Source organism: Anabrus simplex, chromosome 5 (genome assembly GCF_040414725.1).
Source record: "Anabrus simplex isolate iqAnaSimp1 chromosome 5, ASM4041472v1, whole genome shotgun sequence".
In the NCBI taxonomy this organism is placed as follows: Eukaryota; Metazoa; Arthropoda; class Insecta; order Orthoptera; family Tettigoniidae; genus Anabrus; species Anabrus simplex.
The window spans coordinates 74328874-74351893 of NC_090269.1; the positions used below are offsets into that span (position 1 = coordinate 74328874).

The 23020-nt window shown below is 39.7% G+C and overlaps 1 protein-coding gene across 2 annotated transcripts in view; it reads right to left on the reverse strand.

The window, feature by feature from the left end:
• Window positions 1–7888: 7888 nt before the first annotated feature.
• The window catches only part of LOC136874468 (trypsin-1), a 29892-nt gene continuing 14760 nt past the window's right edge, over window positions 7889–23020 (reverse strand). The window contains exons 4-7 of one of the 2 annotated variants that reach the window (XM_067148098.2): window positions 20367–20505; window positions 19551–19664; window positions 14902–15057; window positions 7889–8131 (exon numbers count right to left, since the gene is read on the reverse strand). In XM_067148098.2, coding sequence (XP_067004199.2) covers window positions 7985–8131; window positions 14902–15057; window positions 19551–19664; window positions 20367–20505 — 556 coding nt within the window. In that variant the 3' untranslated portion in view covers window positions 7889–7984. The remainder of the gene's footprint in view (window positions 8132–14901; window positions 15058–19550; window positions 19665–20366; window positions 20506–23020) is intronic. The other variant, XM_067148099.2, reaches the window with a different exon arrangement.

Here is a 23020-nt window from a genome sequence, read left to right on the forward strand (position 1 = left end):
ATAGGAAGAATATAACTCCCTTATGAGGCGCTTGTACTCATGATACATTTATTATTTTAAGGAGATAAATGTAATAATATCCATTTGCATAATATCCATTTAAAATGTATATTATTATTATTATTATTATTATTATTATTATTATTATTATTATTATTATTATTATTATTATTATTATCCCCAAGGAAAAGTCGTATGAACGCCACTGCGCATTTGTGGCATAATATTTTAGAAATATGAACCCAGGAATATGTTCCAGTCACACTAATTTATGTATAAAAATAAACGAAATGATTAGTTATACATTTTATACCTAAAACAAAAGTAATTCTTCGCGTTGATACCTATGTAACCTACCTCTATCAACTTGTCCCGCACTCTGCACTGCAGTGATTGAATTAGTTGTCTCTCCCCGGGTGCACACTACAGCGCTCCTCAGCCGCTGACGTGGGGCAGTTCACAAATCTACAGAAAAGTTGTAGAAGTAAGGATTTTGCTGCCATGGCATCCCTCAGCTGCCGAAAACTGCATCCGCCTTCCTTGTCGAAAGCGAAAAGTGTCGAAATGTAAAACATGTAAAGCTTCTTTATATCGTCACAGGGTAGCAGAATATCCTACTTTCACTATTGATGAAGTATTGTAATGTTCCAGCATTGCTACCAGGTGGTAAGTTTCTGAACCAACATATTTCTGTTTTAATTTATTAATTAATTGTACTGTTGGATAGAAGACAGACCTCAGGACTCTCAGACCCTTTTACCCTTATACTTGTCTTTGTCATCCTTACGGTTGATATATTGCACTTCTGTGAATTTCGTTGTTATACAGTAGTGACTTTTGCAGCGTCATAAGAATGAGAAGTAATGTGACTTGTATGACGAAATTAGCATTTTAGCTCCTTTTCACAAATGAAAAGAAGCAATTTAAATGTATTTTGTTTGTAATACTATTAATACACTACGAAATATGGGAAAGAGTTTGAAATAGGCCTTATTCGTTTCATTTCTAAATTTGTAAGTGTTAAAGATTTTGTATTGTTAATTTACTAAGTTTATTTTATAACAGTCCATAATTTAATTTTGTATGATATAAAACCACGTTATTTTCTACACCCAAAATTTGAGTTCTTATTGATTTTTTTCGGTTTAGATTAAGAAATGTCCGACTGACACTTTCAAATCAAACATTATTTCATATTAATCAGCCGAACATTCAACAAGATTTAAAACTCTAATAACAATACAATGTTGTGTTGGAAAAATTATAATTTTGTAATCAATAAAGGCCTTTTTTCATTTAAAACTAACTAAACCCGGCCACGCTTCGCTATGGCTCAGTCTGGTATGAAATGAATAGGTAAGTAAATAAAAGTATTCTAGCGAACATAGATTCACCGAGAAAACACATCACTCCATTCGATACGCTGCCTTGCGTCGCTGTGGAATCAAAGGAAAGCAAGAAAAGATATGTTTTTCACAGAAAATCATTTTCTGATGTAAAGTTAATGGATTTATTACATTTTGTGTTTGTCCGTTTTTTGCACAAAATTGCCCATGCGAGAAGCAATCGCTTTCTAAGTTCAAACCACACAATTGCAAAGATTGCCTTGCTCTTTATTGATAGTCAAAGCGAACGCTAGGCATATTGGAAAATGAAGTCGTTTAAACTCGATCGTTCATGTCGGTTGGAATGAGTGGTATTCGTGGTATTCACTTCTATGAGGTCCAATCAGAATTGTTGCTTCAATTAGATTGTTCATCAACATTTTAACTACTAATCGTGTGCCATTGCATAACTTTGGCTGAGTGATGTTTATGAGTAGTATAATCGGCACTCCAATTTTCAAATTCAGAATATGTGACGGTAATCCGGGTACATCGAGAGAATAAAGAAATTCCGCTGGAAAATTCACTACTTCACTCTGGTTCATCACGGAGTCAATGGATTTGTATGACACTGTTTCACTTGCGATTCTGTTTAGAATGTTGTTGTTCATATCGTGTACCTCGACATTCTTAGCCGCTCGAATAGCTCTTCCGCTCAGCCATACGTGATTTCAACAGGTTCTTACGATGCTTTGGAAAACCGTGTCTACTAATTCTTCTTTGAATATACGATGTTTCAGAAATTAGATTGGAAGGTGTTTTCTCCTATTTCTGGATTTGTAGGTATAGTGCCGTTACCGCTCTCGAATAATGGTCTTAAAACGTGTTTGCTGTTGGATCGGTTCGAAGCTGAACTCTTATATTTGTTGATGAATGCATTTTTTGACTGTGTTCCAAAAAGTTGAATATTTCAAGCCAGCATGCAATTTAGCAGCTGGTGTTGAGTGAGATATAGCTAGAAATGTTTGCGTGATGTCACGAGATAGTAACAACAAAGCTCCACCAAATGAAACCTGATTATTTCCCAACTCTTTCAATGGGCGGCCTAATGCTTCCAATGACTTCTTGTGAGCCTTTGTACACTCATTCCATACAATGAGTTTGCATTCCTGAAGAAACTTTCCCATTCCTGATGTTTTTTAAATGTTACATGTTAGGTTTTCTGCGAATTGCATGTTTAGTGACAATTTAATAGCTGAATGCCCTGTTCTCTTTCCTTCCATCAACGTGACTGCAATGCTTGAAGAAGCAAGAGCTGGCGCAATATGGCCGTTTGAACGGGTTTTAGCCAAAATCAATGAAACTAAGAACGTTTTTCCAGTTCCATCTGGAGCGTCTAAAATATGAAATCTACCGGACTGGTTGACCACAGCTTGTACGATGGTCCTTTTTTCTGAAAGGTAAATTTACAATCTCATAAACATTGAATAATTTTTCATAAAGTACAATCGAAAAGTGAAGTTGGAGAAGGGGGCAAAGTTATACAATGCAAAGAAGCAATTGAATGAAAACACTTTTTAACAATAACAAAGTATCTAGTTGAGAATTTATGAAGAAAGCTAAACTTGAAGAAAAATTAGGAAGAAGTTAAAGCTGTAGGAAAGCGAAAAATCGCAATATCCAAAATTTACTTTGAAACATCTGCAAGCTATTGAAAATACCAAATTGATAAATGATGACTGAGGAAAGTTGGGCGCCACCTGTAAAAACAATTACAGGAATAATGTGTAGAGCAACGAGCAACTCCTTCTCCCAAGGCGACGGTCATCAGGCTGATGAAGCTCCAGACTTACTTTACAACCTTACCTGTTGCTGTTTACCCCTGAAATAAAATTTGGATAGCATGCCAGGTTTTTACTCACTCCACCGATAAAATATTTTTCACTCACTAGCTTCACTACAACCATTTACTCCCAAAACAATATTAAAACAAAACAAAAACCAACAATTATCATCACGTGATGAAACCAGTATAAACCTACACAAACAACATCTACAAGCTATACACCACAACTGTACATAATTCTGAAGGCCAAGCTTCAAATTGATTATCCTGCGGATATGAAGACTGTCCCTTCCTAACCTTAAATACATTAGCACAATGGCATCATCACCGTGGAATCTTACCACATGCCATAACTGTACAAAAAACCCATCCACCTCACTATACTCTGTTACTAAGCCATACACATCCACAATGTAAAATGTCTGCTGCAGGATTAATAAATAACGACAACCATGTCGTATTATTCAAAGAATGAGCAAGTAATAAACACTTCAGCTACGTTTCCGTCAAGTTGTAATTAGTTCTGTGCACAACATATTACCTCCAAATTACACATATAAAAGACTGCCCACAATGTGCATTTCCTCGGCGAGGAATCCATAGTCTTACTCACAAAAGAACACTCTGTAGCATCTTCCACCAACCGCTCACCGGGAATTTGAATGAACGAGTAATGCACTCGTCATGACTCGGTAATTGTGCAGTAATGCACCCGTGAAGAACTCGTACAGCAAAGACTTTGCAGCGGCAATCGTCTTCAACAGCAACCTCAGTATCAGTGATCAGTAGGCCTAACCGCAAACTCGAGCACATTAAAAATAAACTCGTAGCATGCACGCACAATATGTTTCGTCCATCACTCCATAACAAGCAAGCTGAGAAACTCGTTGCACGCGCACACATATATAGGCTCGTTCAATGTGGCGTAGAGACTACTAAAATCCACAGGAAACAACACTACCACTGCCACATCTTCAAGCGTCTCTTGGTGAATGCAAACTTGTTCGAAATCGGAGCTTTCAGATTGGTTACCAAGCTGCCGATCCGCAAATAGCGAACTTGCACGTTTGTCCACATTGATGAATTATCATCTTCAGCATCCACTTCCCGGTCTAAGCCCGGGTTTCTAAACCATATGTTGTAACACTTCCAACTGACTTCAACCGTCTTTCCCGATATAGCCACTGTTTTTCGTGTTGTACAATTCTTGAGCAACCCACACTGCCATGCCATGTGCAGGCACTTACACAAATTAAATTAAACATTTACAATATTCCCTACTACAAATTCTTATAATATTACGTTTTTACATTATAAATGAACAAAATTACATGATTTTCATGACTTCAATATTACGAATTATCTTACGAAAATTCCCCAACCTAAAAATGTGGGAATCGTACATTCGTACGGTTAAAACTTGAAGTGATTCTGGAATTTCATTATTACTGACAGCACGATTTCATTGCAGAAAGGGTTGAAGCTGTGAGTCCACTCATTATGGCTTAGAAGAAACACTTCAGAATAGTATTGAAAACTGATAGGTTGACGTTAGTTCACTGAAGTTATAAAGAATAGTCTATATTTATGGATAACTGTTATGGAAAGGAGGACAATGATGTTTTAGTAAAATTGCGCTTGCGGAAGTGGAAAGGATGGTAAATAAACTACATTGCCATTGTCATAAAGCAACAGGAATAGATGGAATAGTCCTGACATGCTGAAACATAGTGAGAAGTCAGAGATGAAATGGCTTCAGAGTGTACTAAGATTTGCATGGTATGGTAGTAATGTACCTTCTGACTGAGCAAAAGTACACCTATCGATATGAAAGGGAACAGGAGGGATTGCAACACTATCGAGGTATTTCATTGATCAGTGTACCAGGAAAGGTGTTCACTGGATTTTGGCAGGGAGGATGGAGTAAGTGGGATGAAAGCCAGTGAGGTTTTAGACCACATAATGGCTGCCAGGATCAGATTTTCAGTATGTGCATGGTAACTGAAAAATGCTATGAGAGGGATAGGGAGTTATGTGTATGTTTCCTAGATCTAGAGAAGGCATCTGATATAGTACCGAGGGAAAAGATGCTAGCCGTACTGGGGGATTATTAAATGCAATCAAATACATTTGTGTTTACAATTGGGTTGCAGTTAGAATTGATGATAGAATTAGTTTTTGATTCAAGGTGCTTCCTTGCCTCAAGTTTCTGGCTTTGGCTTTCCAGTTGTTTTTGCATCTTAAAGAGCGTTTCAAGGTAATACCAAGTTACACATGGTTCAAATTATGTTCTACTCATTGTTGGCTGAAGTTTACTTTGAGTCACTCTTGTGCTATTCGCCTGCTCAGATAGAACGCGCATACTTCTATCTTAGCTGGATTTGGACAGAGTCTCCACTTCTTCTAGAATGAATTCAAGGTTTCCATCTCACTGGAAAGACTACTTTACCATTCATCTAGTGAGGCAATTTGGATATCGATAGCTTAAGTATTCAGTGGAGCAGACTTTGTAGCTGATAGTTCCAATCGTGTCGCTGGTGTACAAGTTGAAAAGCAGTGGTGCTAATACCAACCCATGAGGTAATCCACTCTTTATTGAAAATGGCTTGTTCGTCTTTGCCCTATGGTGACCTTCAAATAGCGGTTTGTCAACACATTCTTCAGATGTGAGGTAAGCTTTCGACAAAGTACGTACTTTTTAAGTTTGAGCTGTAGTCCGTCCAGTCAAATCGAGTAATATGCCACTGTCAGGTCAACAAAAGCGGCTGATGCCTTTAACTTCTTCTGGAACCCTGTCTCACTCTATGATGTCAACGCAAATACTTGTTCATAGCCGCTCCGATTAATTCTGAAACCCGCCTGATACGATAATGTTATATGATTTACCACTCCCTGAATTCGCCTAAGAATTTTCAAACGTTTCTACAAACACTGAATAGTGAATTGCCTTGGTAGCTTGAAGGATCATCTGCTCGTTTTCCTGGTTTGAGAATTACCAGGGTGGGAACTATCTTGAGCACCGAAGGAATAATCCCAGTCTTCAGGATATCACTGAAGGAGACCTTGAACGACGTTCTTCCATGCTTTCCGAGATATCTTAAAATGCTTAGAATATATTACCTAATCTGCAGCCTTCCTAGTTTTTAGCAAGTTGATGACTCCAAAAATTTTTACTCGTATGCATAAGAAAATAATACTGCCTTTTGGTATTCGTCATCCCACTAGAGGATGAAATAATGGTCCACGTACTATTCTCTGAGTTTTATTTTATATAAACTTAGTGAGTCACTCGTTTCTATAGTACAGTAAACCTCACTTCCTTCAGTAGTCACTACCCTATCAAATGCCCTGGATAGGATTTTATCGATAGAATCCGCTTGACCCCTTGAATCTATTTTTTTATTTGCTAGTGTTATAACGTCGCACTTAAACATCGAAGGTTTTCGGCGACGCAAGGAAGAGACGGACATTATTGGAAAGTTATCGGCCATGTTCTTGATTAAGGTACAGCAGTGGTGCTAATACCAACCCTTGAGATAATCCACTCTTCATTATAAACGGTTTGTTCGTCTTTTGCCCTATGGTGACTTTGAAATAGCGGTTTGTCAACACGTTATTCAGAAACGATGAAAGCTTTCGAGAAAGTACGTACTTTTTAGTTTGAGCTGTAGTCCGTCCAGCCAAACCGTCTAGTATGCCATTGTCAGGTCAACAAAAGCTGTTGATGTCTTTAACTTCTTCTGGAACCCTGACTCACTCTATGGTGCCAATGCAAATAATTCTTGCCTGGTGTGAATATATGAAACCACGGAAAACCATCTTCAGGGCTGCCGACGGTGTGATTCAAACCCACCATCTTCCGAATACAAGCTCACAGCTTCGCGATCCTAACCGCGTGGTCAGCTCACTCGGATTTAATCTAAAATTTCTGCTATAGGTCACTGGAATTCTGCGAGCTGATCCTTCAAACCAGCATAATGTTTTCAAACGTTCTAATATAATTAGAAAGAATGCTTTCCCAGAGATTACATACGACACATGTCAAGCTGACTGGCCTGTTATTACCCGCTTTGTGTTCATCATCCTTTACTTTAGTCACTGGGGCTATTATAGAAACTCTCCATTCGTATGGTATAGCTCTTTCAGGCGAAGAGTATTTAAGTAGTACAATGGTACTAACCAATTGCCGTTAGTATATTTCCATAAGTCCGGCTCCTTGGCTAAATGGTTAGCGTGCTGGTCACAGGGGTCCCGGGTTCGATTCCCGGCCGGGTCTGGAATTTTAACCTTAATTGGTTAATTTCCCTGGCACGGGAGCTGGGTGTATGCGTCGTCTTCATCATCATTTCATCCTCATCACGACGCGCAGGTCGCCTACAGGAGTCAAATCAAAAGACCTGTACCTGGTGAGCCGAACTTGTCCTCGGACACTCCCGGCACTAAAAGCCATATGCCATTTCATTTTTTATTTCCAAAAAATCTTATCTATTCCAGCTGCTTTTCTAGTTTTCAACATTTGTATATGTATTGAAACATATCCCTATTTTCATAATGTACACTTCTCGAACGTGGTCGTCCTTTCCAAAGAATACTCGTGATGAAACATGGGCTAACCGGAAGATACTATACCAGTAATCAGGAGTACTTACTCCCTTATTTACTGACTTTCAGCATAGGTGTTGACAAGAACTGCTCTCGACTATCTATTTTTGTAAGATTTATTATCACATAAAACTCCTACATAATAAATCAATGTTATGATATATAAATCTGAGGAAATGATATGTGAAGCATCATATATCTAGAGAAAAGTTCAAACACCACTGCTGGTCTTGATCCAGTCACGTACTGAAGCAACTCTTGCGTATACACCAGGGTAATTAGGTCGAGCACAGCCGTACCCCCAGGAGACTACACCCTGTAGCTTGCCGTTAGCAACCAGAGGGCCACCAGAGTCACCCTAGAAAAGGATTAAGGATTGTTAAGTGTCTGTTTTATTAGAAGCGTGCATAGAAACATCAGTATGATACAATGTATGTGAGCTGTTATACACGTAGAACGAACATCTTATCAGTTCCTCGTCAGCGATGGGCTAGTTCTAAAAACAATGTCTGTTTTTAGTTGATGTCTCAAACAACGTTACAGTTACAATGCTGATTAACGCACCTCTTACGGTAGGATGTCTCAGTGGCCTTTAAATTATTGAGTAAAGAATTCTTTGAAATTTGATTGAAGTTCAGCCAGGATGTTCTCTCTCTATAGTTGATGGAAAACATTTTTAGGGAGCACGTAGACTTCCATATTCCTGGTTCCTTAAGGGGCCCATAGACGTGCAATATTATTGCGCAATATCGGGGTTTGTGCAATAAAGTTGATAGTGTGTATTTCATATTGAAGGGTTGTGCAATATATTGTACGAAATCAAGAAAGTTTGAAATATATTGCGCAAATCGCAAAATACTGTGCTGTGTGTTGGCAATATTGTGCAATATCCCGTCCTCCCGCCAGTTGGTATCAACAAGCGTTGGAGAAGGTATCGTGTGATGCCAGGCAAAAAGGAGGAGAAAAAGTTTATTTTGGAGTTTATCGAAGTGTACCATGGCCTTCCGGCTCTGTGGGACGTTAAGGGCAAAGCGAGGAGTTCATCATACAATTCACCATTCACGCGCAGAAAGTTTCGAAATTCATTTGGTTCCCCTTTTCTCAGTTCATTGAGTAAATTTTCATGAGTGTACCTTTCTCTGTCTAGAAACCACTGTTTGGCCCTTGTGCTTCTTTTCTGTTTCTGCTTCTTTTTGAAACTTACGCCCACGGCGATCAAGACGCAGCAAAGGTCAGTGTCACTCAATATAATCACCAAATAAAATACCGACATGGACTGACTATATATTGCAACGCATATTGTACGTCTATGACCGCTTTGCACAATATATTGCACAACTATCAATATTATCTCCACACGATTCTAATTATTGCACAAACTCGATTTTTGTGCAATAATATTGTACGTCTATAGGCAGCTAAGAATATATTGTACAATCCGTTTTGCGCAATAATATTGCACGTCTATGGGCCCCTTTAGATTACATTTGCGTACGAAATTTCCAACCGTACGTTGAAATATTTTGTATGAGGACATCGAATCCAATAATTCACAGGTTTGTATTGCTACAATCAATACATGTCATTTTTGGTTATTATGAAACAAGTGGAAGTGGATATTACAACATGTAAAACTGAGCAAAGCAAAGTAATCTCCGGACAGGCCATGAAGGCCCTTGGAGGGGTGGAAGCTAAAGGCTTCCACTATTCGTAACCTCGGCACTTGATGGGGTAGAATGGTTAGTTCTACGCCCGGCCGCCTTTGCCCCCAGGAATTAACCTGGTACTCATTTTTGCTGTAGGCTGAGTGAACCTCAAGGCCATGTGCACCTCCGGAAGTGGAAATCTCATTTCTTAAATTTTACGACTTCCTGACTAATAATAGTGTTGTTTGTCCAACCCTTGTATCGTTTCTCTGCGGGATCGTGAATGAGGTGGGATGAATCTGTCGTGGCGGGATTTTATGGCCGGATGCCCTTCCTGATGTCAACCTACAATTGGCATAATTTCCCATCACTATACTGCTAATAATAAGAGTTAGTGTCTGACATTTCTTAGAGGGAGTTTCATTTACTGCCTGCAGATGCAGGATAAAGGGAGTGGCTGTGTGGTTGCCATGGAAACGAGGGTGGGGCGACTGCGGTTGCCATGTAGATAAAACTTCCGGGCAGCTCGTCTTGCTGGGAGTTGCCAAAACTGTCACTGTCACTGATAAGAACCTGATTGTATAAGAGTGATCGCAAATGGGACGACACCGCCTGGCCAGGTAGTCTACAACAGATCACAGCGGTCAGAATGAAGGAGGGAACAAGTGAGCCGGAAGCGAGGGGTAAGAGTATGTAGAAAGGAATGCTGGAATGCGGCAAGATCGTGAAATGGCACGTGCAGTGCTCCTCCCTCCAACCTTACCTGTCAGACGCCAACTTTAGTTAAGTCTAGTATAGGGTATAGTCCAGGCAAGCAATCATGATCCATAGTACACTTATGCGTTAACCAATTCTTCTACTTAGTTCTCTGCTTAGCAACATCTTTTTTTCTACTGTCGGCGGATGGAGAGTTGGTCTCGGCCCACAAGTGGTCGTAGTTGGCCCGTGGTCCGCCAGCTCTGCACTCCAATAGACCAACCGACCAGAAGAGGGGTGGCCACGGTTCCTCTCTGGCACTACGCCTCTGTATTCGGGGGACGGAGAGGGGCTGGTCCCACAGTCGGCTGTTCTGAGAACGATTTCCCGTGGTTTTCCATTCTCCTACACTAAGGAGAATGCCGGGACAGTTCCTAGTACAGGCTACGGTCGCCAACCCTCTCACCTTCTCCGCACATTTCCTATTCCGATACAAATTTCCTGTCCTGATAGACGGCGTCACCGTTTAGGAGGCCCGCCTCCCCCTTCAGGAAAGGAATGTAAATAATTAGTAGTAGAAATATTTTTCTGCGTTGAACATGGAAGCTTAGTTAGTGGTGCCCTCTTTGGAGGAACTAATTTAGTACCAAGAAAGAAGCACGGCCGACTTGATGCCTCGCTCTAGCTAGCTCCTTACCGGCCTTGACCGCAATTCAATAAACTTTGACCCGTTCCTAAGCTCGTGCTAATAATTCCACCATTTAAGACAGAAAACGCCATTGCCGATAAATGTGAGATTTTATAATCACCAAAATCATCAGTTTTTTTACAATAACTTCAAGAAATGTACATGTTAAATACGGAATAGAACTGTACAACTAGCCACTGATTAACTTACAAGAAAAAGAAGGTAACAACGAAAATAATATTCGGAAAACAAACACGTGAATACATAACGCAACAACAACTAACACAGTACGATTCCGAATAATATCATAACAGCGAATGAGAGCGAGCCAACCCACGTGGCGATAGCTTTCTTAAATGTGGCATCGCTGTTTTGGTTGCCGTAGCAACTGACCATTTTCGAGTAGCGTTAGTCTACTTTCTCTCGCCGGTAGAGCTAAGCGTCAGACTCCAACTAACATATGAGTTTGGTGCTGTTACTGTGGAATTATTTATGACCTTAAGAAAATAAAATTATATGCCTCGTAAATGTTGCGTCCCTGCATGTAGGGGCAATTATTGAGCCGGGTGATAAACATCTCAAAGAGAAATGGATTTAAAACTATCCACCAAGATTAATTTATCCCTTCCAAACAATTTGTGGTGAGTTAAAACTTTTCAAACTTCATTTTCTGAACGTTATATGAATTGTTTTGCTTCCTGTTTTGCTCATAATTAACAAATATGATTAGACTTTAAATCACTGCAGATAATGACGTCAAATATATTCCAAGGAGAAAAAATAAACGTTGGACCATAGTTGGGCACTTTGACATATAACAATAGTCCACATATTTATATTTAATTATTAATATATTTTAAATATAACTTTTACCGAGATTCCATGGCTCACAGAGGAATAGGAAGGGCCTGGGTTGAATGGCTGGACAGGGGATCACTTTAAGCAAACACTTACTTTAACAAAAACTGGTAATTGAATTTCTTTCCTTTCTTAAAATTCACATAGACCAGTTTAATGACATAAGAAGACAAGTTGATATAACTTGGGGATATTCACATTAACAACGAGCTCGTCAGCTCCAACAATGAATTTATTGGACTTAGAAGTCCTTAATAAGGTACAAAATTAATTGGTAGAAACGCCCAGTCGTCAACCTACATATGAAAGAGCATAATTGCTGCTGACAGGTACAATATTGTTACGAGTAAAACTCTATCTGTTTCATTACTCTCATTTATTTCAGGATGACCTAATAAATGCACACACACATATATAAACACAAACAATTACAACCAATTATGAATGGCCACACTACTAATTACCAGTCTATTTACAAATCTCCCTACCTTATGGCGCAGCAAGGGTCCAGCCCGTTCCTTTATCTGGGACAGTAATCCTTACTTTCACTTTCCCACAACTCCAGTCACCTCGCACAGCCACTGTGCGAAGACAGCCGGATTTGAACACAGTGCCCCTGGCTATACAACATACGACGACTGTTCGTTGGTTCAACTCCTGTGATAGTCCAGTACTTCGCCCAGTCCCATGCAGTGAACAATTGAATAGCTCAGCAGTATTCAACAGCAGGACGATACTCACAACAGCGAACATTAATACAGCTCCATTTATCCTCGCACTCACGATAGCGCATTTCCTCGCTGGCTCACGGCGATCCTCAGTCCACAGCATCACGCAGTACAGTCTTTCGTTCTGTCGCCTCCAGTTACACATTCACTGGTCTCTCCGACACCACAACAACAACTCCTGGTTCAAACATCGGTGGGACACCAGCGAAAGCCAACACCTCTGTCGCCCTCAGCCCAGCCACCGAACCCCAACTCACTCAGTGTCAAACTGGCTCAAACAGGGAGCCCAACTGTCGCTCACTCTAACACTGACTCCAACACGGAGTCCAAGTCTGACTCTGAGTCCAACACTGACTGACTGTCCACGGCTAGCCTCCCTTTTTATAGCTCGCGTGATTTGATCCAGAAAATTCACGATGTCACTACAGGCAGAACATTCCCGTTGAATCTCCAAGGAACTCACAGGTAAGCCGGCCGCCGAGAACAATACACGGAAAGGCCAACCTCACCCTACAGGCCGGCTGGGAGATTCTAGGTCGTCTGAGTCACCAGCCTCTTCCTGAAAGTATCGAAAAGAGCTACCATGTGGCTGGCATGTAATATTGTCCCCCCTTCGAGAGCTGATCGTCCCGATCAGTAACCTTCTCAGCTGTTCTTCGGTATTGCGCCCACCGGTCTAGATCTACCACCTTCATCTTGCACCTTGGCACACATCGTACTCGGTAGCTAACGTCGTTTATTCCTCTCATTACGTAGTAAGGGCGTTTCAACTTCCTCTGGAGCTTGGAAGACAAGAATTTCTTCCTTACGGAATTATATAGCCATCCTAGGTCACCCTCGTGATTTCCCGTGGTGTCCGCTCGTTGGTCGTGCCACACCTTCACCCGGTCGCTCTCTATGCTCGAACTCTTCTTGATAGCGGTGCTCACATCCTTCGGTCTCCTTGTCAGGTCCAGGTAGTACCTATCGGTCGGGGTAGGACGGTCCTCAGGCTGACCGAACCCCAAATCCACCGGAAGTCGCAGCTCTCTGAGCATACTTGCTACGAACAGGTACAATATTATAGAGTCTGAGCTCCAATATACATAGAGGCTAGCCTCAATCAAGCAATCAGATGCTATTTACAATCTCAATTTCACTCGGTAACCCCTAGGGTGACCCCACTTCTTCGTGTTCATATACAGTTTGCACCATGGTGGGCTTATCCATAACAAGATTTTACAGTCAGGTTAAGTATTGTTCCTCAAGGGAACCTAAACGTGTACACGGTTACCCAAAGAACCATAAAGAATATACAGGGGCATAATTACCCATACTACAAGGCCTTAAGAATAAAAAGAAAAGGTTACACAAAACAGGCGATTAACAAAAGCCAAGGAGGCGAACACGAGAACTCCTTAACGAACATTCGGGAAGGGACGAGAACCTACGTTGGCTTAGGGCCTAATGGTACAGAGGCTAATCCCATACTAAAAATGGGTGACAAAAGGGGGAATTTTAAAGGCTGAGACAAGATTTCAAAATTTAGAGGTTGAAAACTTTAGTCACCCAGCTCAAAAGTAGAAGGGGAGAGTTCCTAGGGTCACCACTCGTGCTCTCTTACATTAAATATTTATCCAGTAGGAAATGTAAATAGAGTCCAAAGACTGCGCGGAAAGCCCTACATTTCAGCACAAAATATGAAGAAAACCGTTGAAATCTTCCCCTCGAAACACACGCCGGCACAATCACATATTTGGGTCAATTCTGCCCTTACCTTTTTGCGCTGGATCTTCTTCAAGCCAGCCGCGCCCTGCCTCCTGGCCGTCTCTGACCTCCGTCGAGTCGCACTCTCAATAACTCGAGCAAATCAGACAGGACAGCCTAAATGTGTTCTCCTTAAATAGCTCCGTAGCGGAAAGTTCCAGATTAAATTAAAATACTGAACTCTGACAGGCTATATTTCCATACATTTCCCCGAGTTAGATTGGCTAGAGAACTTAGTTACAGGCATGTGATAGGCAGATTACCTTACAAGATGAACCAAGTGAAGTGTTGACAACTGCGGCACATCAAAAAATAACCAGGAAAGAAAGGTTTACCAACTACGACAACTGAAATACTTTCTGGAATTAATTTGTGTTTAGTCCACCAGAGATCGCTAAAAAGGATGGCAGAACCATCTAATCATCGGAGAAGAAGGTTTTAAAAGGTTTTTAAACGTTCTTGGTCACTGTCATAGATGGCCTTAAAGAAGGCGTGCAGTTTAAATAGCCGGGGAATGTGTACTCCTGGTACATCATTAATAAATGTGCGCTAGTCACCTTACCTGTGCTAAGTTACTGAGTTTTGAATGATTTTGCTTGCTTTCCACTGTAGTATGTATGAGTGAAAGCGATAACTATAAGTTACCTAAAGTGGACCATAGTTAGGGGGAATTACGGTACCAGGGAAGGATGAATGTCCCTATACGTAGGAACATGTCTCTAAAGCTGGCAACACTGATAGTGAAATTTCTAGGAAGTATTCTCACCTGGCAAGCGTCCTTTCCACCAGCAGTGTAACCGGCACAGATCATACGTTCAGTGATACCACCGTCATAATTTTCATAATCTGCGTTACACTCAGAGTAGGAAACTATAGGAACTGTGACCTGCTGAAGAATTGTGGCATTCCAACCATCCCCTTCCTGTAATAGAAGAATGAATATACCTTCAAGGTTACAATATACAACTGAAATACTGTAGTGAAACTCTAGTAAAGGTGTCAGTAATAATGGATTTCAACATACATTGGATGGATTGAAAATGGCAATAAGAAGAAGAATGAGAAGAATCTCCGTTGCACACAGCGCAGCAAGCCAGCCCCTCACCGTTGGTTTCCGTGCTTCAAATCTCGGTCACTCCGTGCGAGATTTGTGCTGGGCAAAGCGGGGTCGGGACACGTTTTTGTCGGGTACTCTGGTTTACACCGTCATCATTCATTCCAACAATACTCTCCAGTATCATTTTATTTCATCTGTCAGTCATAAATCATTGCTGCAGAGGAGTGTGACAGGGTTCGGCAGCCGATACAATTCCTATTCTCACCGTTAGGTTAGACTTCATTCATTCCATCCCTGACGCGGTCGAATGATGGAAACAAGCTGTGGATTTTCAACAGTAGTAACGATAATAATTGTACCGGGAGGTACACCTCAACTCTGCACATTCAAAAGAAGCGCCTTAATGAACTCTATCTATCCCACATATGTGAAACTGCTACTACATCAAGTTGGGACTTTAATCAGAAGATGTCACTACTGAAGTATTGAGTAATTGTTTTGTTTTGAAGTTGCCGAAACTGACTGGATTTATTTGCTTTGTTTTGTTTACTTCAAGAAGTTTTTACATTTCCCCATAGATGTCACTTCCAAAAACTATGGTCATGCACTCTGGTGCAAGGTAAAAGAAGTTGTTATGGAAATAAATTTTGTGTTCATGGGTTTTCTCTAGTAAATCAACTCTATTTTAATAATCTACCCTTAATCCCATAGTCCCCCAGTATGGCGAACATCTTTTTCCTCGGTACCCCGTCATATGCTTTCGTTAGATCTACGAAACGTTAACATAACTGTCTATTCCTTTCGTAGCATTTTTCAATTACCTGACGCATACTGAAAACCTGATACTGACAGCCCCTCTGTGGTCTGCAACGACATTGGCTTCCATCCAGCTTCCTCTCAACCAATGATCGCACCCTCCCTTCCTTCCAAGATGCCAGTGAATACTTTGCCTGGTAAACTAATCAATGAGTTACCTCGATAGTTGTTGCAATCCTTCCTGTTCCCTTGCTTGTAGATAGGTGCAATTACTGCTTTTGTCCAATCTGAAGGTACCTTGCCTTCGACAGGTGCATACTCATTGCACCTATTTTCAAGTTCCCAGATATTAGACTGCAGGCTCTTGGCACAATCTGCCTTTAAGACCTAGTCATCAGCATAGGACAGACTGCTTACTATATTTCCACCTAACTGAATCCCTCCCTTACACTGTATACCTTCCAGCAGATGATCCATGTAAACTACGAACAGCAAAGGTGAAATATTACAGCCTTGTATAACCCCTGTAAGTACGCTGAACCAAGAACTCATTCTACCATCAATACATACTGCAGCCCTATGAAGGCATTTCATCCCTGCCTTCCCACTGTACTTCACAATTTCAAGCCTAATTCCATCTATTCTTGTTGCTTTATGACAATGAAGTTTATTTACTATCCTTTCCACTTCCTCAAGTGTAAATTCACCAACATTATTTCCTCCTCCTCATGAGCTCGGTTGTAGGTGACACCACCAGGAAGATATCCTTTTACGTTGAGAACATTTTCAAAATATCCTCCACCTGTCGAGTAATTCCCTGGGACCTATTATGAGTTTACTTGAATGGCCGAAAACACTGTTCATTTCCTTTTTCCCTCCCTTCCTAGCATTTCTTATTACTGTCCAGAAATGTTTCCCTGCTGCTTGGCCTAGCCCTTCCAGGTTATTACCAATATCTTCCCCGACTTATTTTTGGATTCAACAACTATTTGTTTCACTCGGTTTCTTTCATCTACGCACAAACCCCTGCCTGCATCAGACCTTGTTTGGAGCCATTTCTGATAAGCCTTCTTTTTACGTTTACAAGCTGCTCTCACTTCATCATTCCACCAAGATGTTCGCTTCGTTTTCATCTTTACACACAGTTGTTCCTAAGAATTCCCTTGCTGTTCCTAATACAGCATCCCTGTATGCCACCCATTCTCTTTCTATATCCTGAACTCGCTTCCTGTCCACTGTTCGGAACTTCTCACTAATCATATCCATGTACTTCTGTTTAATTTCCTCGTCCCGGAGATTTTCTACACTTATTCGTTTGCAGACAGATTTCACTTTCTCTATCCTAGGTCTAGGGATACTTAGATCACTACAGATTAGATAATGGTATGTATCATCGAAGAATCTCCGGAAAACCCGTACACACTTAACAGATTTCCTGAATTTGAAGTCGTTTAAGATATAATCTATTATGGATCTGGTACCCCTGGTATAGTGGTGAATAGCCTTATGCTTGAAGAATGTATTCGTAACTGCTAAACGCATACTAGCACAGAAGTCGAGCAGGCGCTTCCAATTCCTATTAGCTTCCATATCTTCCCCACATTTAGCTATCGCCCTTTCATATCCTTCAGTTCTATTTCCAAACCTCGCATTGGAATCGCCAGTTATCACTATCCTATCCTTGCTGTTATTATTATTATTATTATTATTATTATTATTATTATTATTATTATTATTATTATTATTATTATTACATTCATTCACAGGTAATGGGGGAAGGGGCGGCAGAGCCGTTGGGATGGACAAGAAAAATGACCACAAAAATGCAAAACTCTGATCCTATGTTTATTCTCCCTTTCTCTTTGTATCCTTTTTAACAAAATTAGTAAATAATAGTGGGTGATCGATCTCTCTAAATAACAAATTGAAACATTTAATGCCTATAATAAGATTTTTACGCTCTCAGATACTCATTAATAACAAGGGATAAACTGAGTTCCCATTTTCCAAGGCTTACGCGGCTTCAATCCCCAGTACACTTCGTTGAACCCTCGCTGCCCTCTTCTTTGCAAGGAAACGTAACGAAATGCAACAAATACACGGGGAGAATCTCTAAGTAAACTCATACTACATATAAGTCACAAGAAACAAGATTGAAGAAAGGGAATCCAGGGTCCACACTCGTGCTTCCTTTTAAGATGTCATACCCATTAGGGCGGCTACTATCTTTGCTCATATTAACTAGAAAACCTATATAATACAAAAAGTAATTGTTAACAAAATCCCTACACTAAAACAGACCAGGTAACGGTATTACCCTAAACTTTACATTCTAATATGCTGGAGAATATGTATCTCCGTCGGCCACTGGAAATTTCAAGAGTCGCATATTTACGATATAGAAACTTACTTTACTGGTTACCCCAACGCGCCAGCTGTCTGAAGAGAGGTGTGACCCTCAGCCGATGATCCACAAATCAAGACAATCTCTAAAAGGCACCAACAAGTCCGTTTCATAACAGCAGACTGGCATTTAATTGGTTGTAGAGAAAACAGTATAAGCCACCCTTAGTAGTAACATAACAGCAGCTACAAATCCCTAAATATTAAAATTATTTTTAAAATGTAATTTACAACATAGGCTCCTAGGTGGCAACCTCAAACAGGTAAGCGATACCACTAGGTAGGCTTCAGAGCTGCATACCTTGATGAAGTCCAGCGTAGCGCCAGTAGAAAACACTAACGCCAAATGTTTAAAGTACTGCCTAACTCCAGGTAGAAGCCCACTTCCTGTCAAAATTATTATTATTATTATTATTATTATTATTATTATTATTATTATTATTATTATTATTATTATTATTATTATTATTATTATTATTATTATTATTATTATAAGAAGAAGACATTTAATACACAGATCCGACAACTGTATCGCTTCTAACCCTTAAAACGAAACAATCATGCGATTAACATTTAGAAAATGAGTTAGTGAAAGGAATCAACATAGATACGTTTTTTGCTAAGGCACTGAATTAGTCGAAATGCATTTTATATGATTGCATTTAACAAGGTAAGAGAGCAAAATGCAGACTTTCTCAATTTAAAACTCCGACAGCAGATGGTAAAATTCTATGTGTGGTTCATATGGACGCTGAAAGAGCACACAATTAAGAAGTTGGAAGCCTTCGACATATGGCTATACAGAAGAATGTCAAAAGACTCCCGGGGTCAACATGCAAGCAACGAACAGGTTTTACAATGGGGATGCAGTAAACCAGGACTAGTAGTTACTACTAAAAGCAGACAGATAGACTACTTGGGTCAAATACGCTGTGGTGAGGAATACAAGATTTTGAAACTTATTTTAAAGGGTAAAAGAGAGGATGAAGAAAAACATCTTGCCTTAGCAATATTAAAGACTGGACTGTTATACAGAGCAATGAACAACTGTACCGTGTTGAAGTAGACCGAATAGCATTAGCTGTGGTGGTCGCCAACGTTCGGAGGAATGGGCATGGCACTTAAAATAGTGAAAAGAAGTTATGGAGAACATTTTCTTTCATTAATTAATTTTGTGGGAAAAACATTCAAATACTTACGGAAGTAAGTCCCCAACCTGTGACGATAGCACTAGTTCCAGGAGAAACATCTTCATTCCGTGAAGGGAGGCCGACAGCAGCGACGTTCGAACCAAAGGAGAATGGGGTGGCCACCTCAAATGGAAATGACAGAATATATGAACGGTATTTCCATTAGCAAAAGAACTTCTAGTTACCCTCGGCTGTCTTGCTGACTGTACCTCAGACAAGGGTTGACCAAACTTGCAAATACCAAAAATAGTATCGGTCCAAATTACACGCAGGTCCAAATTACACTGATTTCCCCTGTTTCATATGTCTTAAATACTAAGACGTAAAGGGGCCCAATTTAACCGAAATTTCAAATGTGGTAATTGAGAATTTACTCTCTGCCACTCTTGAATAGAATATAATCTCGTCATTGAAAACCAGATCAATTCCTTTTGGTTCCTGCATGAGATTTCAAAATTTGTCTCGCTAGACGAAAATTGCATTACAGCCGAAGTTATCAAACATTGATTAAGTTGCATTTTCGTTTCGCGGTTAGCACGAAGGAGAGCAATCCTTATCCTGCAAGTTACTGGACTTTGAACCCCGATGAATCCTTTCGGATAACTGTGTATTTGTACCAAGCACAATTTCATCTTTCGATGACAATAAGAGGTCCCGTATACTAAATGTATCCTATTCTATAATGTGCCAAAATATATGAACCCTGAAGGTCGAAATCTGATTTATTTCACTTATTGGAAGTCCTCAAATAATGAGTACAGTATAAGTATGCAAAACGGAAGATTTTTACTACTAAACTTTATAGAACAAGGTTGGTATTCTTACTCTGATGAGTGCGAAATCGTAGTCAAGCGTGTTTCTATCGAATTTGGGGTGAGAGATGATCTGAGCCACTTGATGAATCGAACCACCACAAGCGCGGTTGGATGAGCCAGCACGAACGGAAATCCAGCTCGGTAAACCACTGGAATAGAAATATAAATACATTTATTTAAAGTTAATTACAATTAGGACCAGAGTTAAAGTTAATTACAATTAGGACCAGAGGCCCCTTTCGTCGTATCTAACTGCCACTGTATCTTAAATGTATCAATTAACATACAAAATCTAGTAAAAGGAATACATAAAATAATATAAGATACACTTTCCTATGAGGATAAAAAAGATTAAAACTACACATCTAGGAGATTACAATATTAATTTTACCATTTCAGAAACATAGACTATACTATCAAGAAGGAGAAGACATAAGAGAAACCTAATATAAACCTAAAATACATCTTAATGCCAAGGATTAATTATGAATAAAACTAAAGATCTAAAATGTATCAAGGAGATTAATATATGCTTGGTGAAAATTTACTTACATGGCTTAATAAGTGGAAAAGTACCGGTATTTAAGACCTTCTATTCTGAGTTTTGACACTAATTTGCCGTATTTCATTTAGTTTAAGGACATTGTATAATTGAGACGTAGTGAAAATAAACGACTTACTGTACTTTGCCGTACGATGCTGTGGAACCTGAAGGGTGTTGGCTGTAAACCTATTGCCCCGATCATGCACTTGACTCATGTGAACAAATGACTTGGTCAAATATGAGGGAGCATTGGATTTTAAAATTCTCAGCAGTAAGCAAGCAGCTGAGTATGATAGTCTATCTCTATGAGTTTCAACCACCCTGTGGCTTTGTAGTAAGATGTTACGTGACAGTCTTTACGAATATTGAAGACGAAATGCACACAGACATTCTGAACTCGCTGGAGTTTGGTATTATATTTCTCTGAGATATCGCTGTTCATAACAGCGCCGTAATCTAGAATAGGAAATATCATAATTTGGATCACTTTTGTCAACGAAAAAAGGAGGATAAGGCAAGTTTCGACGAAACTGATGCAATATACCAGATACTTTCTCCCCCAAATGCTTGGCATAAAGGTCCAGGAGAGAGTATTACTCATAGGAATACCTAAATTCTTCTCACATTCCTGAACTTTATTACAGAACCGTACTGGAGCGATGTCCCTGTTGAAAATTTTTGGCGAATTTCTATATCCTAGGTAAATAGCTAAGGTTTCCGTTTTATTTAATAGCAAATAATGACTCAGTGTATACTGATATTGTCTTTCTATATCTAGATTTATTTTACTAATACATTCGTTAACATGATTCTGTAATAATAATCTGTAAATCATCGGCGTACATATGATGTCTCGTGTGGCGTAAAACTCTAGGCAGATCGCTTATATACAGTGAAAACAAAAGGGGACCCAACACAGAACCCTGAAGGATGCCAGAATGTACACTGGACAATTTAATGAAATTGTGTTTGTTAAATACAATACGATGAGACATCCCTTTCAAGAACATTTCAAACCAAGAAAGAGCTGTTAGAGATATGCCCATTGTGTGTAATTTAGTGAGAAGGAGGTCATAATGAACTCTATCAAATGCCTTGCTTAAATCGAATAATACCAGAAGTTTTAGTTCCTTTCTGTCCATTGCAAGATTGATTTCATTGGTGACTTTGAGAAGTGCCGTCATAGTGCTATGGTCAGTTCGGAAACCAGACTGAAACATGTTAACAATAAAATGAATACTTAAATACGAAGTGAGTTGTTGGTAAACAATCTTTGCTAACCCTTTACCTAAGATTGACAAAATACTGATTTGTCTGAAATCATCAAATTCTTGAGAAGAATGAACTTTAGGAAAAGGTCGGGAATTGGCCCTTTTTCAGACAGCTGAAAAGACCCCTGACTGTAAACAGAAATTATACAGGTGAGCTGTGACCGGAATGATTATATCCAAACAGTTCATGAGGAGGGAATGAGAGATACCAGCCGGTCCAACAGCCTTGGTATTCATGCCCTTAAATACGTACTTTGACTATATCCTCTGAGTAAATGTATAAAATGTGAAAGCAATCATATTAAGGTTAATTTGTGTTCAAACTATGAATATTTTCGAATATTCTGTGGGAATTGTTCACTGGTGAAAGTTTTAAGAAATATTCATTTAGTAATTCTGCAGATATGAATGAGGATGTAAGATGTAAACTTTTCTTGGCAATACCTAGTGATTTTATTGTTCCCCACAGAGCAGACTGACTTGATCTCTTACTGAACAAAGAATGCATGTGTTTAACTTTTGGCATCTCGTATCGCAAGTTTGGTTTTAATACGCAAGATGCGATAGGTTTCACAGTCTTCAGGTTTCCTGGTTTTGATATGCTTTCTCTTTGGTTTGTCTCGTGCAGAGAATAACTTCTTAATTGCAAACGTTATCCACGGATTAGGTGGATGTTTGGCTCGAATTACTTTTTAATGGGGCATGCTTATCGTACAACGCAAAAAACATTATTAAATTTGGTAACTTTATCATCGATATTACACCGAGAGAGTACTTCATACCAGGGAACTGAAATGATGTCTTTCCGGGAAGCGTCAAAATTAAAACTGCGGAAATCTCTAAATGTGA